Here is a 21,167-nt window from a genome sequence, read left to right as displayed (position 1 = left end):
AAAAAGTATAAAGGAATATATGTTAGTCATACAAATAAATTTAAAAATAATAATAGTTTGTTTTTAACTACCGTTAAATTGTAAAGCCCACTTTTCATATACCTATAAGCCAACAATCTATATACTATATTTAGTTTGTTGATGCAAATGCTAATTTAATCAGTTTTTTTGATAATTTTATTCCATCAATTTTTGTGTAACTCAAATGACTTATTCATGAACAGTAATGTACAAAAAAAATAAATAATAATATTTTTAGAAGTTGTAGCCTCTATCCACGACTTAGATCAAAATAATAATTACTGCTCTCATAAATTTGGTAGAAAATTAATACACTAAAAAGAACACTTATTTGACAAAATGCTCAAAAGAACAACATCATTTGAATACGATGTCATTTGCATCTTAAAAAAAAACAAATCTATTACTAAGGGTAATAAGTTTATACAATAAGTTTATACCAAGTCAATTTCTATGACATATATTACCTCAATTACAAAAGCTAAGAGAAACACAAATTTAGATGAACATTAAAAGTGAAAAAAAATTAAACTAATTGGCAAACAAATTTCTGAAAAAGAGTACACAAATCAGTAAAAGGGCGACTAAGGAGAAAAATTATCTCCAACCTATCCTAAAAGATGTGTCATTTTCTATTCCATCTCTTTGGTAGAAGAAAATTTTTAAAGACATTTGTCTTTCCCCATTACATCAATTCGAATTCTATACTCTTCTCTTAAATTCTTTAAAATTTAACTTAAATTTTATTTCTTTTTATCTAAATTTCTTTCAAACTCTCTCCTCTTTCTCCTCACCCCAGTCCCATCAGCGGTGGTGATGTGATTGAGATCGCGACAGAGATTGTGATCCCCGTCCCGCTCCCGACCTCTCATCGCGCACCCTCCTCATACCCATCCGCCCCTCCCCGCTCCCCTTCCTCGCCTCTCTCCTCTCCTTTCGACTAAATGTAACGTAAAGCATCGAGTGATTTTGATATATAATAGCAAATGTAACATATGTTACACTAAATATAGAATTTCTCCAAAAGCAATACCAGAAAAATAATAACAAAACCATGACTGCTAGCATTAACCAATTAAATTGCAAAACTTAATACGGCAAGAGCAAGACTGCGATGGATTCCCTGAATCATTCACCTGAACTACTCGCACGAAGAGCGCAGGCCGATTGGAGGGATTGCGGACCTTCTCGAGCAATCTCCTATGCATCAAAACATCCTCTGCCCTCTCAACATTCACATCCATTGCATACTTGCAGCATTAAAAGTTCAACAACCAGATCATAAACAGATTGCGAACAAATCAAAGGGAAAAAAATAACCCTCTCAAATACAACACCAAAACATCAAAATCCAAGTCCACCACTCTACATATGCACTGTAATCGGTTAATCTTCTGTTGTGGTTTTAGGAGATGAGGAGGGAGCGGTTTTGGAAGATGAGGGGTCTCGGGGGTTGGAAGATGAGGAAGATGAGGGGTCTTGGGGATTGGGAGATGAGAAGGGAACAGTTTTGGGAGATAAGGAGGGAGCGGTTTTGGGAGAAGGAGGTAACGTCACGTAGCAAGATATTGCGGATTCATAGATCAGTATAGATTTTTGCCGTTGAAAAAATTATACTTAACTATTTTGTGATCTCAGTTTTGTTTCACAAAAAAAAATTTATATGTAATTTTTTTGAAGACTATAAAAGAGTATTTTGTTTAACAATGTATCCTTAAAATAAAATAAAAATAAAATTATATAATAGTTAAGTAACTTTTGGAACCACATAATCAAGAATTGGAACATGCTAATATAAATCATATGGTAGTTAATTAAATATAATATTCTAAAATATAATATGACAAAAATAAACATGCAATATTAAACTGCGTGAGCCGAATTGGAGTTTGTCCTTATTATTATTATTATTGTTATTAAAATTGGGACCAACTGATCATCACCTCTTTTTGAGGAAAAATTTTAGAATGCAACAGATATATTGGTGACGTGGCGTAACAAATCAATCAAATATTTTCTTTTAGTAATATATGTCCCATCATGATTGTAAAAAAATATTTTTATTATACTTTTATTTGAAAAGAAGTAATGTGATTCGTTTATTATTGATAACGTGATGTAAGTGTGATAGTGTAGAATTTTTTTTTTTTGAAAGAGCGGTGAAAAAGCACCCAACAGTGTTGTTTCCCCCGTTTCTTTTTGATGAATTCAAAAGAATAATTATAAAAATAAAAATCTTAAATAAATAGAGAAGAAGACAAATAAAATGGCGTCCAATAAAAACGCCAAAAAAAAATGACAATACAAAATCAAATAAAAAAAGAAAAGAAAAATTAAAAGTAAAAGAAAAAAGAAAAAAGAAAAAAGAGTATCACAAGTTAGTCCACCCCAATTAAATCAATCTAGCTTCAACAAGTACCCCCAGGTAAATCAATCTTCAACAATTAACGACAAGAACAACATCCACGTTGGTTTTCTCATCTCCCTCCTCCGTTGCCGATCTTACTGTTCTATCCTTGTCACACACGGCGCCGTTGCCGTCGCCGTCGCTGTCGCTGTTGATCATATTGACGGCGCCACCATTGCCGCCGCCCGTCAGCCGCTGTGCCCGCTCAGCCTGCATTGTCCAGTCCGTCCTCCTGACGGCAGCCAGCATCATTGCCGCGCAGGCCGCCTGGGCCGCCAGCATCCCGAACCACATCCCCCGGAAGTCTAGCCCGCCCCAGAAGGCCAGCCCAATGGCCACCGGCATCCCGACCCCGTAGAACGCCCCCATGTTGACGTTCGCAGCTGCCCGCGGCCTCGCGCTTCCCCGCAGCACCCCGCACCCCGCCGTCTGCGGGCAGTTCCCCAGTTCCGCCATCCCCACCATCAGCAGCGCCGCTGTCGTCAGCTCCAAAATCGCGGCGTCCTCCGTGAACATCCTCCCCCATACTTTCCGCACCGCCAGCGTAAAGCCGAGTGCTGCGACGCCAATTGCGGCCCCGCAGGACAGCCCGACTTCGGCCGCCCGGCGCGCGCGCTCCGGGCGGTCGGCGCCGAGCTCGTTGCTGACGCGCGTCGACACACCGAAGCTAAGCGAGGAGGGAAATATGTACACCAGCGACGTGGTCTGGATCAGTATCCCCATCGACGCCACCGCGGACTTGGGGTCGAGGAGGAGGCCGCAGAGGAGGATCATGATCTCGTACCACCACCACTCCAGGCACACCGAAATGCAGCTCGGGATTGCCAAATTGAGCAGCGATCTCCACTCTCCGAATCTCTCCGCCGCTTTGGTTTCGTCGTCGCCGCTGCCGTCGTCGTCGGTGCGGCGGAAGATGCCGGAGAAGTATACGTAGAGGAGGAGGAAGATTAGAAGGTTGGAGTTGGCGACGACGGAGGCAACGGCGACGCCGCGGATGCCGAGGCCGAGGACGCTGACGAGGAGGTAGTTGACGGGGAGGTGGAGGAGGAGCACGGCGGCGGCGGCGGCGGTGAGGGGGAGGGTGATGGACTGCGTGCGGAGATATATGCGGATGGGGTGGAGGAAGGACTGGAGGAGGAGGTCGGGGAGGGAGGCGAGGATGTAGGAATGCGCGGCGGCGGTGATGTCGGGGTCCTGGCGGAAGAGGAGGAGGGTGCGGTGCATGGCGAGCCACAAGGCGGCGATGGGGACGGAGGCGAGGAGGAGCAGGAGGACGGTGCGGCGGAGGGCGCTGCGGAGGAGGGCGTGGCGGCGGGCGCCGAAAGCCTGGCCGCAGACGGGCTCCATGGCGAGGCCGGAGAGGACGGAGTAGCCGGTGATGTTGGCGAAGCCGATGGCGAGGGCGCCGCCCGCGAGGGGGAGGCGGCCGAGCCGGCCGAGGAAGAGCATGGACACCATGGAGCGAAGGTAGAGCAGGAGCCCCGTCGCCGCCATCGGGAATGCCAGGCCCAGGATCGACCGCGCCTCCGCCAAGGCAGCCACCGCCGGCTCATCTGCCCCGCCTGAGAATTTCTTGATCAGCGGGGTGGTGAGGAGGCTCTTCTGCTGGTGGTGGTTGCATTCTTCAGTGTTGCACATGGCCGCGCGTTGAGTTCTTTAGAGAGGGAGAGAGAGAGAGAGAGAGAGAGAGAGAGAGAGGAGACTTTTTGGAGCGTTAAGAGCTAAGAAATGAGCAGTGTCGACGTACATGTACATACTCCATGTCATGACCTGTAGCCAGTTTGAGAAGTTGAGGTCATCGAGAGGATCCGGGTGCAGAGATATATATATCAAGCTAGTATCACTAATACTACCCAGTACTACCCTTATAAATATAATATGATACTATATATCATTACTATACTCATATGAAAATTGAGCTAGAATATCTTTTATAAGTACTCACCGTCATAGGGTTTAACCTTAAATTTTTAGCAATAATTTACTTTTGATTACTAATAGCCTTTGAATCAAAATACTATTCTATCCTATCACCATCATCATCAACCTCCCACATTTTTTCATCCAATAGCTAAAACTCAAAAGCACCCACCCCCATGGTGCTTTTGAGTGTATTTAGCTCAATTATATATATATACTCTAACCTAGTACTACTACTATAATACTACCATTACCTCATAGTAGAGAAGAGAGAGAAGAGAGAGAGAGAGAGAGTGTATATATAGCCTATATACTATATATATAGCGAGCAGAGAGAGAGGAGAGAGAGAGAGAGAAGAGAGGAAGAGAGAGGAAGAGAGAGAGGAGAAGGGATTGAGTGAGCTGACATGCATTCTTTTCAAGAAACTTTATTGGATAGGAGCTTGGCCATGTCCTTACTAGCTAGTGTGGTCCCAAGAAGCCGTGATATATAGCATTGGCCAGAGCTTACGTAGCTTTCAGAATCTCTCCCCTGGTATGGAAGCAGTAACACTGCTAACCGATATTATATGATATAAGTTAGTACGTTAGTTCAGTTCCAATCGGTCATGCTTCTTCGTATACCAGCAAACTTATCCGAACTATACTGTAGTTCTTTAATTCAGATTCATCAAAAATTCAGTGCGATATAACTAGAATAAAATTCGTATTTTAATTTTTAAATTTATTAAAAAATATGATTTAAAAAATAGATTCGTTAATTATTCGGATACGCGATTTGTACGAATATTATACGCTCAACAATTAATAATTTAGGATAAAAAATTTCGCTATTAAACTAAGCTTTTCTCTCTAATTTTATACTACTAGCATATATAGTTATAAATTCTTAAAAATATAAAAAAAAGAGCTACAAAATAAAGTAGATTTAGTAAGAAAAGCAATAGCAAATTTTATTGACGTCACCATCTTCAGCCTTTTCATGATCCACGTATTTCGAAAGTTCATGAAATTTTTTAATAATTCACGAATAATTCGGTAATAATTTGGTCATAATTCGGAAAGAAATTTTATCCAAAAAATTGGTGCGTTTTTTGGCCGAATAGTTTGACATAAGCGAATTATTCGCGAATAATAAATCTATATTATTCCAATTTTTTGGGAATAAATCATATACGACTGTTTTATTCAAATTTTCAATAATTCTCAAATTAACTAACTATGATCCATATAGTATACTTTCAGTAAATAAATAAATAAATAATATTGAAAAATAATTTGAACAAATAGATATACGTAAACTAAACAGAAATAATAAATAAAAAATATATTGTAGAATCTGGAGTTTTGTTTATAATAATTTCGTAATGATGGGATACTATTATGCAAATGGATAATTTTAATGAAATAAAATTACGGCTTTTGAGGTATGACAGTGCTATAAATCATAAGATAAACTTTCGTGCAATTTTTTCTCGATAAAATGATATTTTAAAGATAAAAATGGTTTAGAGAGAAACCGATAATATGACATTTTATTAAAAAAGAACGATATTTTATATGTCAAATCACGATATTTCACAGTAAGAGAAACTCATGTGAAAATACACATGTGGATAAGTTCTGAATAAAAAACCGTGAACTAGAAGGGTGAATGAAAAGTGTGAATTCTTAAAAACAAAGAACTTCTATGTGAAGAGGACTGAGAGAGGACTATAAGGGACAAGATGTTGTAATGTGGGAGTTTTTATGCAATTATTGCAACACATGGAAAACTAAGTTAAGGTTTGTTTTTTTTTTTTCTTCTCCTCTTCTCTCTCCCCTCACACTCCTACAGCCACCACCACCACCTTTCCCATGCTTCACCGACACTGTTGCACTCCGATCGGCCACCCCTAGCCAGTGAGCCGCTGATTGAAGATCTCTCTCTCTCTCTCTCTCTCTCTCTCTCTCTCTCTCGGCCTCCAGTTGCACCGCCGTCAACCTCCTCCAACTCCGACAACACCCCTCCAACCGGCTAGGCCCTAGCTGAGTCTCTCTCTCTCTCTACCTCCACTTGTGCCGCTGTCGACCTCCTCCAACTCCGGCGACACCCCTTTAGCCGGCTAGGCCCCAGCTGAGTCTTTTTCTCTCTTTTTTCTTTCTATCTCTCGTGCGCGCAGGGGCTGTAAAATGCAATTGTCACTACTGTTGCCGCCGCAGCCGATGATGCTTCCCTACTTTAGCCACCCCTCTAGGCCGGCCGGCTACTTCCTCGGATGCTACTGCTCTTTTGACTTCTTCGAGGCAACAAGTTGGCTCTTCGACTACCTGCACTTCTAGCAAGCACAACACTATTTGGTACCTATGTGTGCCTGTTGTCACGGACTTAGTGTTTTTGTTCGCAAAGCCCATGCGGCGCCCACCTTTCTTCGCAGAGATGGACAAGCCTTTGTCCTTATTGCTAGCCCAGACCTCGCGTCCTACGACTACGTATGCAAAGGGAAGAAACGAGAGAGAGAGGCAGAGGTTCACTCAAAAAGCAAAGTACTCCACTACTTAGAAAAGGAGATTACAACATACATACACACTCCCTCTTGTGCGTTTTGGCCTTAGCCAAACCCCACTATTTATAGGCCTATGGATACAATGAACCTAGCCACATAACTCACCCACTAGCCTACTCATAATGAGCCCTCATAGTAGCCAAAAGTCCAAGAGTCACACCATAACTCATGACAGTTTTGCAACCCTTGAGTTTCCCACATGGGTTGGGTTTGGATCTTCTTGACAACCCGATTCAATCCGTTTTCGCTAGTAGAGTTGGGCCAGCAACTGGGCCGCCATAGAATATTTCTAAGTCCCTGACACCCTCCTCCACCTAATGCGCAGGCATCCTTGTCGCGCGCTGCTTCTGGAACTCGTTGATGAGCGCTTGGTACTGCGAAAGTGTATCCGCTTTCTCCCAACTAGCCTCGCCGTTCTTCCACTTCACCAAGTACTCAGGATTCGGCGGAACTCCACGTCGCCGAATGAGTTGAGTGTCTACCATGGTCGCAGGTGCTCGCTGCGACACACCGCGGTTCGGATCCTCCGCGTCTTCGTGGTACAGCTTCAACCTGCCGACCTGAAAAACAGGGTGGATCTTGAGGTTCGCAGGGAGCTGCAGCTTGTAGGCCCCCTTGCCCACACGCTTGACGACGGTAAATGGGCCTTCGTACTTGCGCAGCAGTCCCTTATGCACCTTCCGCAAGGCTTTGGACTGCTACGGCTGAAGCTTGACCATCACACGGTTGCCCTCGGCAAACTCCCGAGGCTGCGGCTTTTCATGAGCCCACTTCTTCTCCGCCGCGCTGCTTTTTCCAAGTTCCCTCTTGATCAGCCCACTTTTTCTCTCCAACGCTGCTTTCTCCAAGTTCGCCCTTGCAATTTTACCTTTTTCCTACAACTTAGTGGTAAACTGAAGAGCAACTGGGCTGCGGAGCTGCTCTCCCGCAGCAGCTGTATGAGGGACAAGTGGTTGCCGCCCGATCGCCAACTCGAATGGGCTATAGCCTGTAGATTCGCTGCATCGCAAGTTGTAGGAAAATTAGGCGACATCAAGGTGATGCACCCAATCCTTCTAGTCGGTACTCACAGTGCCGCAAGTACTCCTCCAACAGAGCGTTCACCCGCTCAGTTTGCCCATCCGTCTGCAGATGAAAAATGGTAGAGAAGAGCAACTCCGACCCTAAGATTTTGAACACCTCGGTCCAAAACTTGCCAGTGAACCTGGGGTCGTGGTCGCTTACGATGCTCGCGGTGATCCCCCAAAGCTTGACGATGTGGCTGACGAAAAGGCGTGCTGTTTCTTCAACCGTGCAATCGGTCGGCGCAACAATGAAGGTCCCGTACTTGGAAAAACGATCAACCACCACCAGAATGGACCCAAGCTCCCCCACCTTTGGCAAGGCGGCGATGAAGTCCATAGAGAGGCTCTCCCACCGACAGCTAAGCACAGGTAAAGGCTCGAGGAGTCCGCCAGGTTGCTGGTGCTCAACTTTGTCTTGTTGACACACCAAGCAGGTTCGCACGTAGGCCTCCACGTCTTCGTGCATCCGCGGCCAAAAGTAGGCAGCCTCGAGCAATGCCAAGGTCAGCTTCTGACCTGGGTGGCCCGCCCACTTGGAGTCATGGCACTCCTTGATGAGCTCGCGGCGAAGGTTGCCCCACTTGGGCACGTACATCTGTCGCCCCTTGGTGAGGAGCAGCCCGTCGCTCAGCCAAAACCTTCGCGTTTTGCCCTCCTTGACAAACTGCACTAGATTTTGAGCGATATGGTCGTTGTTGGTTCCTTAACGAAGTCGATCGCAGAGCGTGCCGTGAAGCTGCCACATGCTGCAAGTTCAGCCTTGCGGCAATAGCCACGCGGTTTTCTTTCCCAGGCTTGTATTGCATCTCCATGTCGAACTCCGCCAAGAAGTGTTGCCACCTCGCCTGCTTAGGTGACAGCTTCTTTTGCGATTGGAAGTAGCTCGTGGCAACATTATCGGTGCGCACGACAAACTTGCTCCTAAGCAACTAGTGCCGTCAGGTTCGCAAACAATGCACCACAACGGTCATTTCCTTCTCCTGGACGGTGTAACGTACTAACGCCGCTCGGTGTCGTTGAGCTTGCGACTCTCATAGGCGATGGGGTGCCCATCCTGCACGAGGACACCGCCAATGGCAAAGTCAGAGGCATCAATATATACCTCAAAGGTGCGATTGCAGTCGGGTAGTCGCAACACTGGATCCTTCGTCACCGCTCTCTTTAGGTCATCGAATGCCTCGGCGCATTGAGGTGTTCAAACCCACGAGTGGTTTTTCTTCAGCAGATCCGTCAACGGGGCTGCTCTTGCAGAGTAGCCCGCAATGAAGCGGCGGTAGTAGTTGACGAGCCTAAGGAAAGATCGCAACTCGAAAACCGTCGTTGGGGTCTCCCATTTGCAGATGGCTTGGACCTTTCGTTGGTTCGTGCGAATCAAGCCCTGGCCTATCCAGTGGCCAAGGAAGTGCACCTCTTCCTTTGAGAATGTGCACTTCTCCTTCTTGACGAACAGCTGGTTCTCCCACAGCACTTGGAAAACAGTTCGCAAGTGCTCGATGTGCTCCTGCAAGGTGTTGCTGTATACCACGATGTCATCGAGGTACACCACCACAAAGCGATCGAGATAGGGATGGAACAGCTTGTTCATGAGTGTGCAGAAGGTCGCTAGTGCGTTCGTTAAGCCGAACGGCATGACAAGGAACTCATAGGCCCCGTACCTCATCGTGCATGTGGTCTTCTCCTCGTCTCCTTCCACAATCTGCACTTGATAGTACCCAGAGCAAAGGTCGAGTTTAGTGAAGTACTTTGCTTTTTCCAACTGGTCGAAGAGATCTGCAACTAAAGGAATAGGGTACTTGTTTTTTACCATTAGCTTGTTGAGCGCTCTGTAATCAATAAAAAGCCGTAGGCTTCCGTCGCTCTTCTGCTGGAACAAAATTGGTGCTCCGTAAGATGCTTTCGACGGTCGAATGAAGCCCGTATCGTGAAGCTCCTTCAACTGCTTTTGCAGCTCCTCGAGCTTTAGCGGGGCCATTCTATATGGTGCTTTTGCTGGCGGTTTGGCTCCTGGCTCAAGCTCGATGTCGTGATTCACCTCCCGCCTAGGTGGAAGTACATCCAAGAAATCTACCAAGACAAGCTCAATCTCCGCAGGAAGGCCCTCCTCCTCGAGGCCCTCGTCGCTCGCCTCCCGGATAGCCGCAAGGTAAGTCATCTCGCCACGGTTCACACCTTTTTGCAACTGCAATGCAGAGAGGGTCTGGGTGCTTACCGTTTTCTCCTGGCTCGCTAGGAGCATGCAGGAGGCCGCCTCATCTATGATGCTTAAGGCTCCAAGGTGTGGCATCGGAACCGCCTTCCACGAAGCCAAGAAGTCCATACTTAGTATGACTTGGAAGTCGTCGATGGGTGCAGCGGTGAAGTTTGCGTTGCCTCTCCAAGGTCCCATCGCAATGGCCACGCCATTGGCCACGCCCGCAACAGGTTGTGCCTCAGAGTTGACGGCCTTGATCCTGCCAGCATCCTTCTCAAGGGGAAGGCCTATCTGTTTGGCCTCCATCTCGGCAACAAAGTTGTGAGTGGCTCCCGTGTCCACCAATGCTCGTGTGGTCCTGCCGTTAAGGGTCACATCGATGTGTGAAAGCTCCTTGTTGTGGGGCTTGCTACTGCTTGCCAGCCCCTGAACTGCGTTGACAAGCCTGAGCGCGCCTATCTTCGTCGGTTCTGCATTGCCCTCGCCCTGCTTGGTCTGGATTGCATTCACCTGCTTCTTCTTTCGGCAGTCCCTCGCCCAATGGTTCTTGCCACAGACGTAGCACGTTAATTTCTTCTGCGGCGACACAAGACCCCTCTCGCGGCCCCTGCACTCATTCTGGGCGCGACGGTCTCCTCCACCTTTAGCCTTGCTCGCTTTGGGCGCCTTGCTGCGAGTTGAATCTGCCCGCTCGTACTCAGACAGTTTTTCCTCCAAGGCAATTGCGGAGGCTACGTCCTTGACGTCGCGCGCCCCACAAGGTCCTTTTTCTCCCAAGGTTGGAGCCCGTCGAGGAAGAAGAATACGCGATCTTCCTCCGCCATGTTGGTGATGGATAGCATCAACTTGGAGTATTCCTTGACATACTTTTTGAGTGTCCCGTTGTGTTTGAGCCGTCGTAGTTGCTTCCTCGCAAGATACTCGATGTGCTTAGGTTAGAACTGCGCCTTGAGCTCGCGCATAAAGTCCTCCCACGTCTTCAGGTTGCATTAGCCCTTCTCGACCTCTGCAAAACGCCGCCGACGCCACCACTGCATCGCGTCGTCAGCAAGGTATATGGACGCAGCCTGGACTTTCTCCTCCTCGTCGTCCAGCCACAACGCCTTGAAGTAATGCTCCATGTGCCATAGAAAATTGTCGATCTCCTTTTCGTCGCGGGTACCTCTGAAATTTTGAGGCTCAGGGACACGTACTGAAGCGGACTCTCTTTGGGGTTCATGCCCACGCGCCACCGCTTTTTCAAGGATCGTCACTCTTGTCTTGAGGTCCTCGACCTCGTCGACTAGAGCAACAAGCTCCTCGATCAGGTTCTTTCGCACCTCGTCACGACAAGTCGTGTTGCCCTGGAGCTTTTCGAGTTCGCTTCCAAAGGTCGCCATGGTAGTAGCGACGCTTTCCTCCATGTTGCAGACATCTTCGTTAAAAGAGTTAAAGATATAAGCCATTTCGGTGTACCTATCACCCATTTTTGATATTATGTCCTTCAACAGCGTAAAGCGGTCCTCCAAGGAAGCAGATTCTCTCGTGATTCGCGTGTCTCTGCTCTTAATCCGCTTGGAGGGTTGCTTTGGAGGGTCACCCCCAACGTCGACAACTCCCACATCGAATGACGACATGGTTCCTTGCTTGAACCGGCTCTGATACCAACTGTCACGGACTTAGCGTTCTTGTTCGCAAAGCCCGTGCGGTGCCCACCTTTCTTTGCAAAGATGGACAAACTTTTGTCCCTATTACTAGCCCGGGCCTTCGCGTCCAACGACTAAGTATGTAAAGGGAAGAAACGAGAGAGAGAGGCAGAGGTTCACTCAAAACGCTAAGTACTCCACTACTTAGAAAAAGAGATTACAACATACATACACACTCCCTCTTGTGCGTTTTGGCCTTAGCCAAACCCCACTATTTATAGGCCTATAGATACAATGAACCTAGCCACATAACTCACCTACTAGCCTATCATAACGAGCCCTCATAATAGCCAAAAGCCCAAGAGTCACACCATAACTCATGGCAGTTTTGCAACCCTTGAGTTTCCCACAGCGGGTTGGGTTTGGGTCTTCTTGACAACCCGATTCAATCCGTTTTCGCTAGCAGAGTTGGGCCAGGGACTGGGCTGCCATAGAATTTTTCTAAGTCCCTGACACTGTGCTCCCTTGAGTTATGATCAAATAAGCATTCCCCGATTCAATGTTTTCATTGCTGCCAATTGGGTGCTTGACCAAAGGCCTTTGTGGTTGAGGATGCTTTTTTCGATAAATCCTGCAGTCGACGACCTTCGTTCTTGGGAGCATAACGAACTTTGGGGCATTCCTGATGCTGTGTTCACCCCATTGGAGTTGTCTAGACAACTCGTGGCTATGCACAATCGTAGTGCACCTATCTTTTCTTGTACTGTTGTTTTGTTGCTGTTTGATCAATGTTGAGGGCTCGATGATGATCTATTTCAACCAGAGGCATGTTGGTGACCTCCTTACTCTGTTGGTTTGCTTTCATATCGCAAAAGTTCGGCAAAATCAAGACCCGTTTTCATTATGTGATTATAGTGGGAATTGGAAGTTTCAATGCTTTTCATATCAGAAATTGTTGGGCAGCTTTAGTTATCTTGGTTTGATGTTTGAGCTAGTTGTCCTCCGCTCGGGGGCTTTAGATGTGTCAAAGCATCGTAAAGAAGCAAATCATGTTTGCATTTTGATTTCGAACTTTGAGGATTTTCGTAGTTGATGTCCACTTTAGTGTCCAAGCCTCGTTGGCTTGTCTAACCTCTTTGGTTGACCCTGTGGTGCTATTCTGCACGTTGTTGGTTGGTTTCGGAGTAAAAAAGGCATCCCGAAACCTAACTCGGCCTAGTTCGGAACTGCAGATTCCATTATTATGCATTTTTTGGTGCAACTATCTCGACACCCAAAGAAGTGAGTTTTGGGACAGCGAATGAGATATTGAGATGCATGATCTGGTTCGGAACCCTTTGTGAGCCGAAATAGCTCTTTCAGTAAGTTACATGAATATTGATGGGATTGAAAATCGATAGTTGGAACTGATATTCCAATTTTGTGGTTAGTATTGTTGGTGACTTCATGTCATAGTCACATGGCAGTGTGGTATTGGGATTGCCTTTGAGGGGGAACATGGGTTGTACGTGCATTTCAACATCGAAATGGTGTTACCAAAATTGAGCCTTTTTGGCCAAATGTTGGGTTAGCAGTGCGCAATCATACTTGTTGCTGATTTGAGCTCCATTGTAGTTGCATTCCTAGTGAAAATGACCCTCGAGAGTGATCATATAGTCATATATTGTCCTATTGCTGAAAACGGCAACTTCAAACTTATAAGGGTGGAAATCTGCCTTTTCAGCACATTAGTGGTGCATTTAAACTTACGAACTCGTGGGATGTGTTCCAGAGGGTCCTCGCTATTTGAAACTAGATACATGATATGTTTTAAACTCCTGCTAGTTCTAGGACAAAGTTGGCATACGTTGGAACTTGGCGTGCGGCTGTCCCAACATATAAGTTGGTGTACCTTGGGATAAAAATGGTCTAAGGAGACCTGCGATATGGCTCGGGATACTCCATGGGTTGAATGGATGTCTTGGTGAGTTAGGTGACGGTTTGGGCAAGATTCGAAAATTGATTAAAGAAATCGATATTTCGATCGCAATAGTTCATATTGTTGGCAACATAGTGTCGCAGGTTTTTATCGACTTAATGTTTGGGAGCAGTTTGGACTCTTGTAGAGTTGATGCATAGGTTGGTCTAGTTTCGAAAATCGTTTGGTGTGACCAATGTTCCGAATGTTGTAGTGCACTTCGGTGCGGCTTGACTGTACCAGTTGGTGTTGCAGACATATAGTGGCTTATATTAATACTTAGTGATTATGTCTAGGTTCACATTATACCTAAAGGCATTGGTGGAGTCACAGACTTAGTTATATCTGGAATATAGGTGGATACTTCTATCTGAAATCGATAAAATATTATTTTTCTCAGTTACTCCTAACATATTTCTATCATCGATCTTGTTGAGTTGATCGGTTCTCATGATATTTCACATGATTAGTTATGCTGCATGTTGGCTTACTATTATTTATTTCTTCACATGCTACATGATTAATTACCATATATGAACATTATCATTGTTGGACATATAATATGTGCATTAGAATTTGATTTTACATGAGTACTCTCTCGTTGACTTCGACCTTGTGGTCAGTTGCACTCAATTATGGACATGACATATGATTGAGCTTGTGGTTGACTGGATACTATTATGACATTTGACCTTCGTGGTTGACAGATTGCTTCTCGTGAGCTTTGAAGTGTCTTGTCGCAATTTGATTACTTGATTGCTCCTCAGGATTATTGCGGCTTCCTGCTGTGGTTCGGTTACCTGATTGCTTCGCGTGAGCATTGCAGCTTCCTACTGTGGTTTGAGTACTTAATTGCTTCTCATGAGCTTTGCAGCTTCCTATTGTGATTCAATAACTTAAGCCTACAATGTGTCCAGCCACCAATTGTTACACATTAGTGTACACCGTAAAATGTGAACTTTTCCATTTCATAAGATCTTTGGGATCTAGTTGAGATGGTTACGCAGAAGAAGAAAGTTCAAGAAGTGCAGATAAGACAATAGATCAAAAGGAGCTTCGCAAAAAAGGATGTTAAGGCATTGCTTGTGTTGTAGCAGGCAGTGCAGGACAATATTTTTTCTCGAAATGCAAATGCCACCAAATCAAATGAAGCTTGGATTATTTTAAAGTAAGAATACCAAGGAAATGACCGACTTCGAACGGTGAGGCTACAAACTCTCCAAAAAGAATTTAAAAATCTCTACATGAAAAATGCCAAAGGTATGCAAGAATACTTTTCTCGAATTGCTATAATTATCAATGAGATGAAAAGTCTTGGATTTCTGAGAAGAAGGTAGTTAAAAAAGTTTTGAGAAGTCTTCCTCCTAAATTTGATTATATTGTCGCTGCTACAGAGGAATCAAAAGATTTATCAAATTATTCATTTAATGAATTAATGGGGCCTCTTTTAGCTCATGAATAGCAACTAAACAGATCCATCGAGAAAAAGTGCAAAAAATGCATTTGAATTAAGGGTTGAGAATTCGAAGTCCAAAGGCAACTAAAATTATGCAGGAAGAGGCCATGGAAGAGGTGGTTTTCATTGTTGTGGAAGAGGCCGAGGCTATGGTAGAGGAAGATCCAACACAAACTATCAACAAGATGATAATAAGAAAAGTGACCAAAGCCAAGGTATAAGGGTAAGCAATGTTATTTTTGCAAGAAATATGGTCATATAAAAGCTTATTGCTAGGCTAAAGCAAAACAACAAGCCAACTATGTAGAAAAGAATGAAGAGGAAGGTAAATAATTTCTTACATGTTTGAATTCTAATGTTAGTAGGGCTGATTTGTGGATTTTGGATAGTGAACGTAGCAACCATATGTCAAGATTTAATAACCTTTTTTGTCACATTGATGAATTTGTAAAATTTCAAGCTCGGCTTGGAGATGATAAGGTTCTACAAATTGGAGGAAAAGGGACGGTTGCGATAAAAACTAAGTATGGAAAAGCTTATCAACGATGTTTATTATGTACCTTCCATGGCTCACAATTTACTAAGTGTTGGACAGTTGATTAAAAGAGGATATCATGTTAAATTTTATGATAACTTTTGTGAGATTGGCTATGAAAGATCTCAAATGCCTTTGATTAAAGTTTCTATAGCTGGAAACAAGGTGTTTGTACTTGACATTTCATGTATTGATGAGCGCGTGCTTGGTTGCTAACACTAAAAATGAATCATGGGTTTGGCATTTGAGTTATAGTCATTTACATTTTAATGGATTGAAATTACTCAAAAGAAAATGGTATGTGGCTTACCTGGAATAGATTGTATGAATGAAGTTTGTGAAAGATGTGTTTATGAAAAGCAACATCAGATTTCGTTTCCCATTGGAAAATCTTTGAGAGCTTCGAGACTTCTATAGTTAATACATGCTGACTTTTGTGGTCCAATGCAGACACCTTCTTTTAACAGAAGTAAGTAGCTTATTGATGATTTTACCAAGATGAGTTGGGTGTACTTCGTCGCGCAGATATTAGAAGAACTTGACAAATTTCAAGAGTTTACGGCGCAAGTTGAGAACCAGAGTGAACATTCCATCAAAACACTTCAAACGAATCAAAAGGGACAGTTTCTATCAATTGATTTCTTTTCTTTTTGCAAAGAAAATGGCATTTGTAGGCAACTAACAGTGAAGCATACACCAGAGCAAAATGGAGTTGTCGAGCGCAAAAATCAAACAATAGTGAATATGGCTCGTAGTATGCTTAAAGAGAAAATGCTACTAAATGATTTTTGGACGGAAGCTGTAGCAACCTTAGTGTTCCTTCTAAATCGATCTCCAACTAAGGCGGTACGAAATATGACACCTTTTGAATCTTGGTGTGGAAAAAAGCCCAAGGTGAGCCATTTTTAAATTTTTGGGTCTATAGCCTGTGCATTTGTTCACACTGAAAATCATAAAAAATTAGATGGGAAAAGTGAAAAATGTATTTTTGTTGGCTATAGTAATGAATCAAAAGACTATCGATTATACAATCCGATGACAAGGAAGCTTCTTATAAGCTGAGAAGTGATTTTTGATGAAGATAGTTTTTGGGATTGGAATGAAAGTGCACAGGTGCCATTAGCAATTGAGGAAAGAAAATCACACGCACTTCAAAATAAAGAAGTAGAAGCTTCAAAAGCCACCCAAAAAGCCAAAGGAAAGAAAATATGGAAAAACCAACTTCATCATTTTCAGATTCAGAAACATCTCCTCTAAAGGTAAAATTCTTGAAAGAAATATATGAAACTTGCAAATTTGCTCTTATGGTTGCAGAGCCTGTATGTTTTGAAGAAGTCTGTGAGAAAGGAGAATTGAAGAACACAATGCATGAAGTGATAGTAGCTATTGAAAAGATCCAAACTTGGAAGCTTGTTGACATGCCAAAATAAAATGAAGAAATTGGTATAAAATGGGTTTATCGGGTGAAGTATGATGCCGACATGAAAGGATAAAAAATGCAAAGCATGGCTTGTGGCAAAAAGATATGCTCAAAAATCCAAAATCAATTTTCTTGAAACCTTTTCACCCGTTGCTCGTTTAGAAACCATTCGAATTATTTTAGCTTTACCTTCTCAAATGAAATGGCCTATTTATCAATTCGATGTAAGGTCAACTTTTCTTAAATGAAAATTTGGATATATAAAGATGTTTATGCAAAGAAACCACAGGGTTTTGTTATTAAAGGTGTTGGAATTAAAGGGCAATAAAAACTTACAAACTGGATATCCAACATATCTAGAAATCGAAATTGGATCGGGCTGCTTGTTTTACTAACTTGCTCGGATCGTCCTTGTCTCAATGCTTCTAGATCTCCCACATAGCTTTTGGATTTTCCACCTATCTCATCTTCTTCCACGCATGTTGTGGATCAGATGCGAAGATGGCTATTAGAGTTCTGTTCTATATTCACACTCCAAAACCCCAGGAACGTAGGTGGAAGTCCCAGAGAGAAAGAAGAGAGAAAAGAAAGGAGAAAATCCTAATTTCTGGTTTTGTCTCGTACACCCAAGTATGAGAGAAAGGGGTTGTATATATAGTTTATTAGGATCCCTCAAGATATCCTGAATCTCACATAGAGATTACGATAAAGATTAGGATAAGAAACTTATAATTTATTCTTATCCTAAACTCATTAGGATAAACCTCAATTTATATCTTATGTAGATCGGTTTAAACATGAACATACCAGTGTGGACACACTATATAGAAACAATCTCCCACTTGGCCACATTGGCGAATCCTTTCTCACTCATTCTTCTCTTCATATGGGTAATAGAGCGTGCAACCTGACGAAAGGAACACATACAGGAGTGCTATATTAAGTCACCACCCAACTAACATAGCACATCACTAACTTAATTTGTCTATGCCCTCAACACGCACCGATCAAGCATCCCAAATTCCTCTCCAGTAATGACAGGGCTCGACCTCACAATTATTTCTCGTACTCCTGATTATCTCAAGTAACATAATCGAGATAACCGCCCGGGCAATGAATCACAAGACTTACGTGGTGCGTTATCGAAACATCTTTCTCAGCCCTTCATATTAATCTGTATCGGTGCAAGCACTTCACTATACATGCTCCATGAGATCGTATTTTCTCATAACCTAAGATGCATGCTAAGTTAGTTACTTCAGACCTCCGCTTCATAATGTAGTTCTAAGTTGAGGGCATAAAAGGGTTAGTGCTAACACAGTGACATAGAGGGAAGAACATATGTCACTCTACTAACTGGTCGAGAAGCACATACAATATGATATGTATGCTATGGCGGAGCTTCCACTCAATGGGTTGTGTCACACTCTGAAAATGCCTAAACGAACCTTGGCCTAGGTACCACTAAGGTATCTAACCATCACACAACTCAAGTCATCTCTCTAACCTGAGCACTTAGGTTCGGCTACCATACATGCTCGATAAGAAATTGCACAGAAGAATTTTCATATCCAACTCTTTAGAGTCTCATCTTAAACTAATTAAGACATCTTAAATTATATCAACACTTTATTTATAACGTATATGAACAATCAATCATTTTATAACTATTCAAGTTTAATGTGATTATCTAATCTCATCCTGCTCACCACCTAGGTGCCAGGGCGATCATCCGTGTGAGTGTCACTCCCCGAGGCCTAAATAATAGAAGCCTTGGTATAAAATAGTGCCGTTTTATAAATTAGAGTTGCGAAAATATATATTTTTTTAAACAGGCTGGCCCACATGACGTGTATTTGCACGACGTACCAATCAATAACATCAACAGGATCACAACTCACAACCAATATTCACCAAATCTACAGACAATTTATGTGATGCATTTACATACAGCTAACCATCCTTAAAAAAAATAATGCATGCCACTAAGCACTGCTTAGACGCTGCATGATGCGATACACAATACAATAATCAACCTATTTAAAAGTGCTCCCTATCCGAAAACTTTGTTTTTAAACTCTAATTATTCATTAATAAAAAACTATTCAAAAAGCCTTTTGAAAACTGTTTCCCACACAGAAACTCAATCTTTGAAAACCGGCAACCCTGAGGGGTAGAAATCAGATAACAAGATTTCAATGAATGAATACTAAAATCCCTTAAAAGACTCCGAGTTCGTGCATACTAGAAATCTCAAGTTTATACAAATCAACGATTATTATTCAATCAATAATAAACGATTATCTAACTTAACCATTCGATTATTTAGTCTACTAAAAGAAGTAAAAGGAGAAGAACCAGGGTAAGGATTGCTAACACGATTTAGCTATGCCGTCCTTACGTACTGTCCTGACCCTCACCGCCCGAGCTACCTGAAAAAATGGTGGGAAGTGAGAACATATAAACAAGTCTCCCCCTCTCAGTGGGTACCGCAAGCCAACGAAGGCAAGCTGTACACACCAACAGATGGAAGGAATAAATAGCAGTAGTAGCAAGTAAATCAGATTTGAAAACAATGAATAGCAACTACCAATAGTCACAAAAGGAGCTACTACTGTGAAGTAATATTATAAGGTAATGAACAATTATAATCAGTAGTCAAACTAGTGCAGTAGCAATGATAACTAAATAGAAAACAACTGTAACAATAGTATGAACATCCACTACGGCAAAGGGAGATAGAGAAACAACTGTGCGTCAATAGAAATAGAATATACAAGTATACACAATCAACTACCAAATTGGTCTAAAAACCTTAGGCAATACCACTCCTATTCTAATAGGATGTGACCCTAGCAAAGAACCGCTGGGTCTCCCTGGCATATGACCAAGCAATGGTCTGCTGAGCTCATGGTTCGAATGTATGACCACTTTTTTGGAAAAGAACACTCTCTTGTGGTGGATCAAACCGCTGGTGTACGTGAAAAGCATATGAGCTATGGCGATCGACGCTATATGCTCAATGGCCAATGACGACGATAAGCCGGAAGAACAAAGTTATGCAACGTTAATCAATCATTGGAATGCTACTCTACCATTAGATCAATCATAATACTACAAAATGAAACAACCGTAGAGTAGACCAACGAATACCAAGTAGTATATGCAAGATACTAAGCATATAATCATAATAAGCTATGCTATTACAGAAGAGGAAAAAGAAAAGAAGTCACCGAGCATGAGCCATTGAACCGACTTCGGATCGAAATACCCACCTATACTACCGAGAACCTGGAGTGTAGAACACACAAACTCATCCCCAGGACCTATGAAAGATCCACTAAGTCAAGCTCAACCCGAAGGGACTCCCAAATAACCCAAACAAACGGCTACCGAAATTGATAACTGAAAACCCGCTGGAACTTTCAAAACTTACCGGGACGCCTCCGGAACCCACAAACTATAATGGAAATCCCTCATCCCTACTGTAACTAACCGCTATTCCCAACCTTACCAAAACAAGTGCTCGGGAAGCAACAACCCTCAACAAATGCCAAAGAATCAACTATGTAGAAAACTGTCGAACTCAGTTTTCGAAATCGCCGAAACAAGCTCTGAAACCTTCCAACTGCTAACCTACCACCTTCGCACTTCGAGGATGGCAATTGCAACCAGCCAACAAGGCATGGCGAGGTTCTCAAGCTATCGACAATACTAGAACATCAAAACCTACTAAGAAACCCGCGTTTGTTCGGCGAATTTTCACCGAACAACGTTGTGGAGCCACAACTTAATTCCGCAATAGCTCCCAAACCTTTCATGATCAGTCAAGAGGTTGCTAACAGTGACCTCATGCTGTTCGAGGCAATACACGGTGTCCTTATTGGATAAAATATGCAACAAACCCTATTATAACAATAAATACTATAAAGTTACCACATAAACACGAGTTTCGAGCTCGTTACCCATATCCGCGTTGCAACGGATCCTACCAACTAGTCGATTTGATTCGACTAAGTGCAAGG

The 21,167-nt window shown here is 43.3% G+C and overlaps 2 protein-coding genes across 2 annotated transcripts; both read right to left on the bottom strand.

Moving 5' to 3' along the window:
• Window positions 2,363-3,961, bottom strand: LOC109728782 (protein DETOXIFICATION 49-like). Its single transcript, XM_020259309.1, has one exon. The coding sequence runs from the start codon at window positions 3,920-3,922 to the stop codon at window positions 2,459-2,461; it is 1,464 nt and encodes a 487-aa protein (XP_020114898.1). The 5' UTR covers window positions 3,923-3,961; the 3' UTR covers window positions 2,363-2,458.
• LOC109728667 lies at window positions 8,956-10,973 on the bottom strand. The gene is made up of 3 exons (XM_020259138.1): window positions 10,885-10,973; window positions 9,160-10,819; window positions 8,956-9,012 (listed from the first exon to the last, which is right to left on the bottom strand). Exons 1-3 carry the CDS (start codon window positions 10,971-10,973, stop codon window positions 8,956-8,958), a joined length of 1,806 nt encoding a protein of 601 aa, XP_020114727.1.

The sequence above is a fragment of the Ananas comosus genome, linkage group 24 (assembly GCF_001540865.1).
Source record: "Ananas comosus cultivar F153 linkage group 24, ASM154086v1, whole genome shotgun sequence".
NCBI classification, from domain to species: domain Eukaryota; kingdom Viridiplantae; phylum Streptophyta; class Magnoliopsida; order Poales; family Bromeliaceae; genus Ananas; species Ananas comosus.
This window is presented reverse-complemented; position numbering and strand designations above follow the sequence as displayed.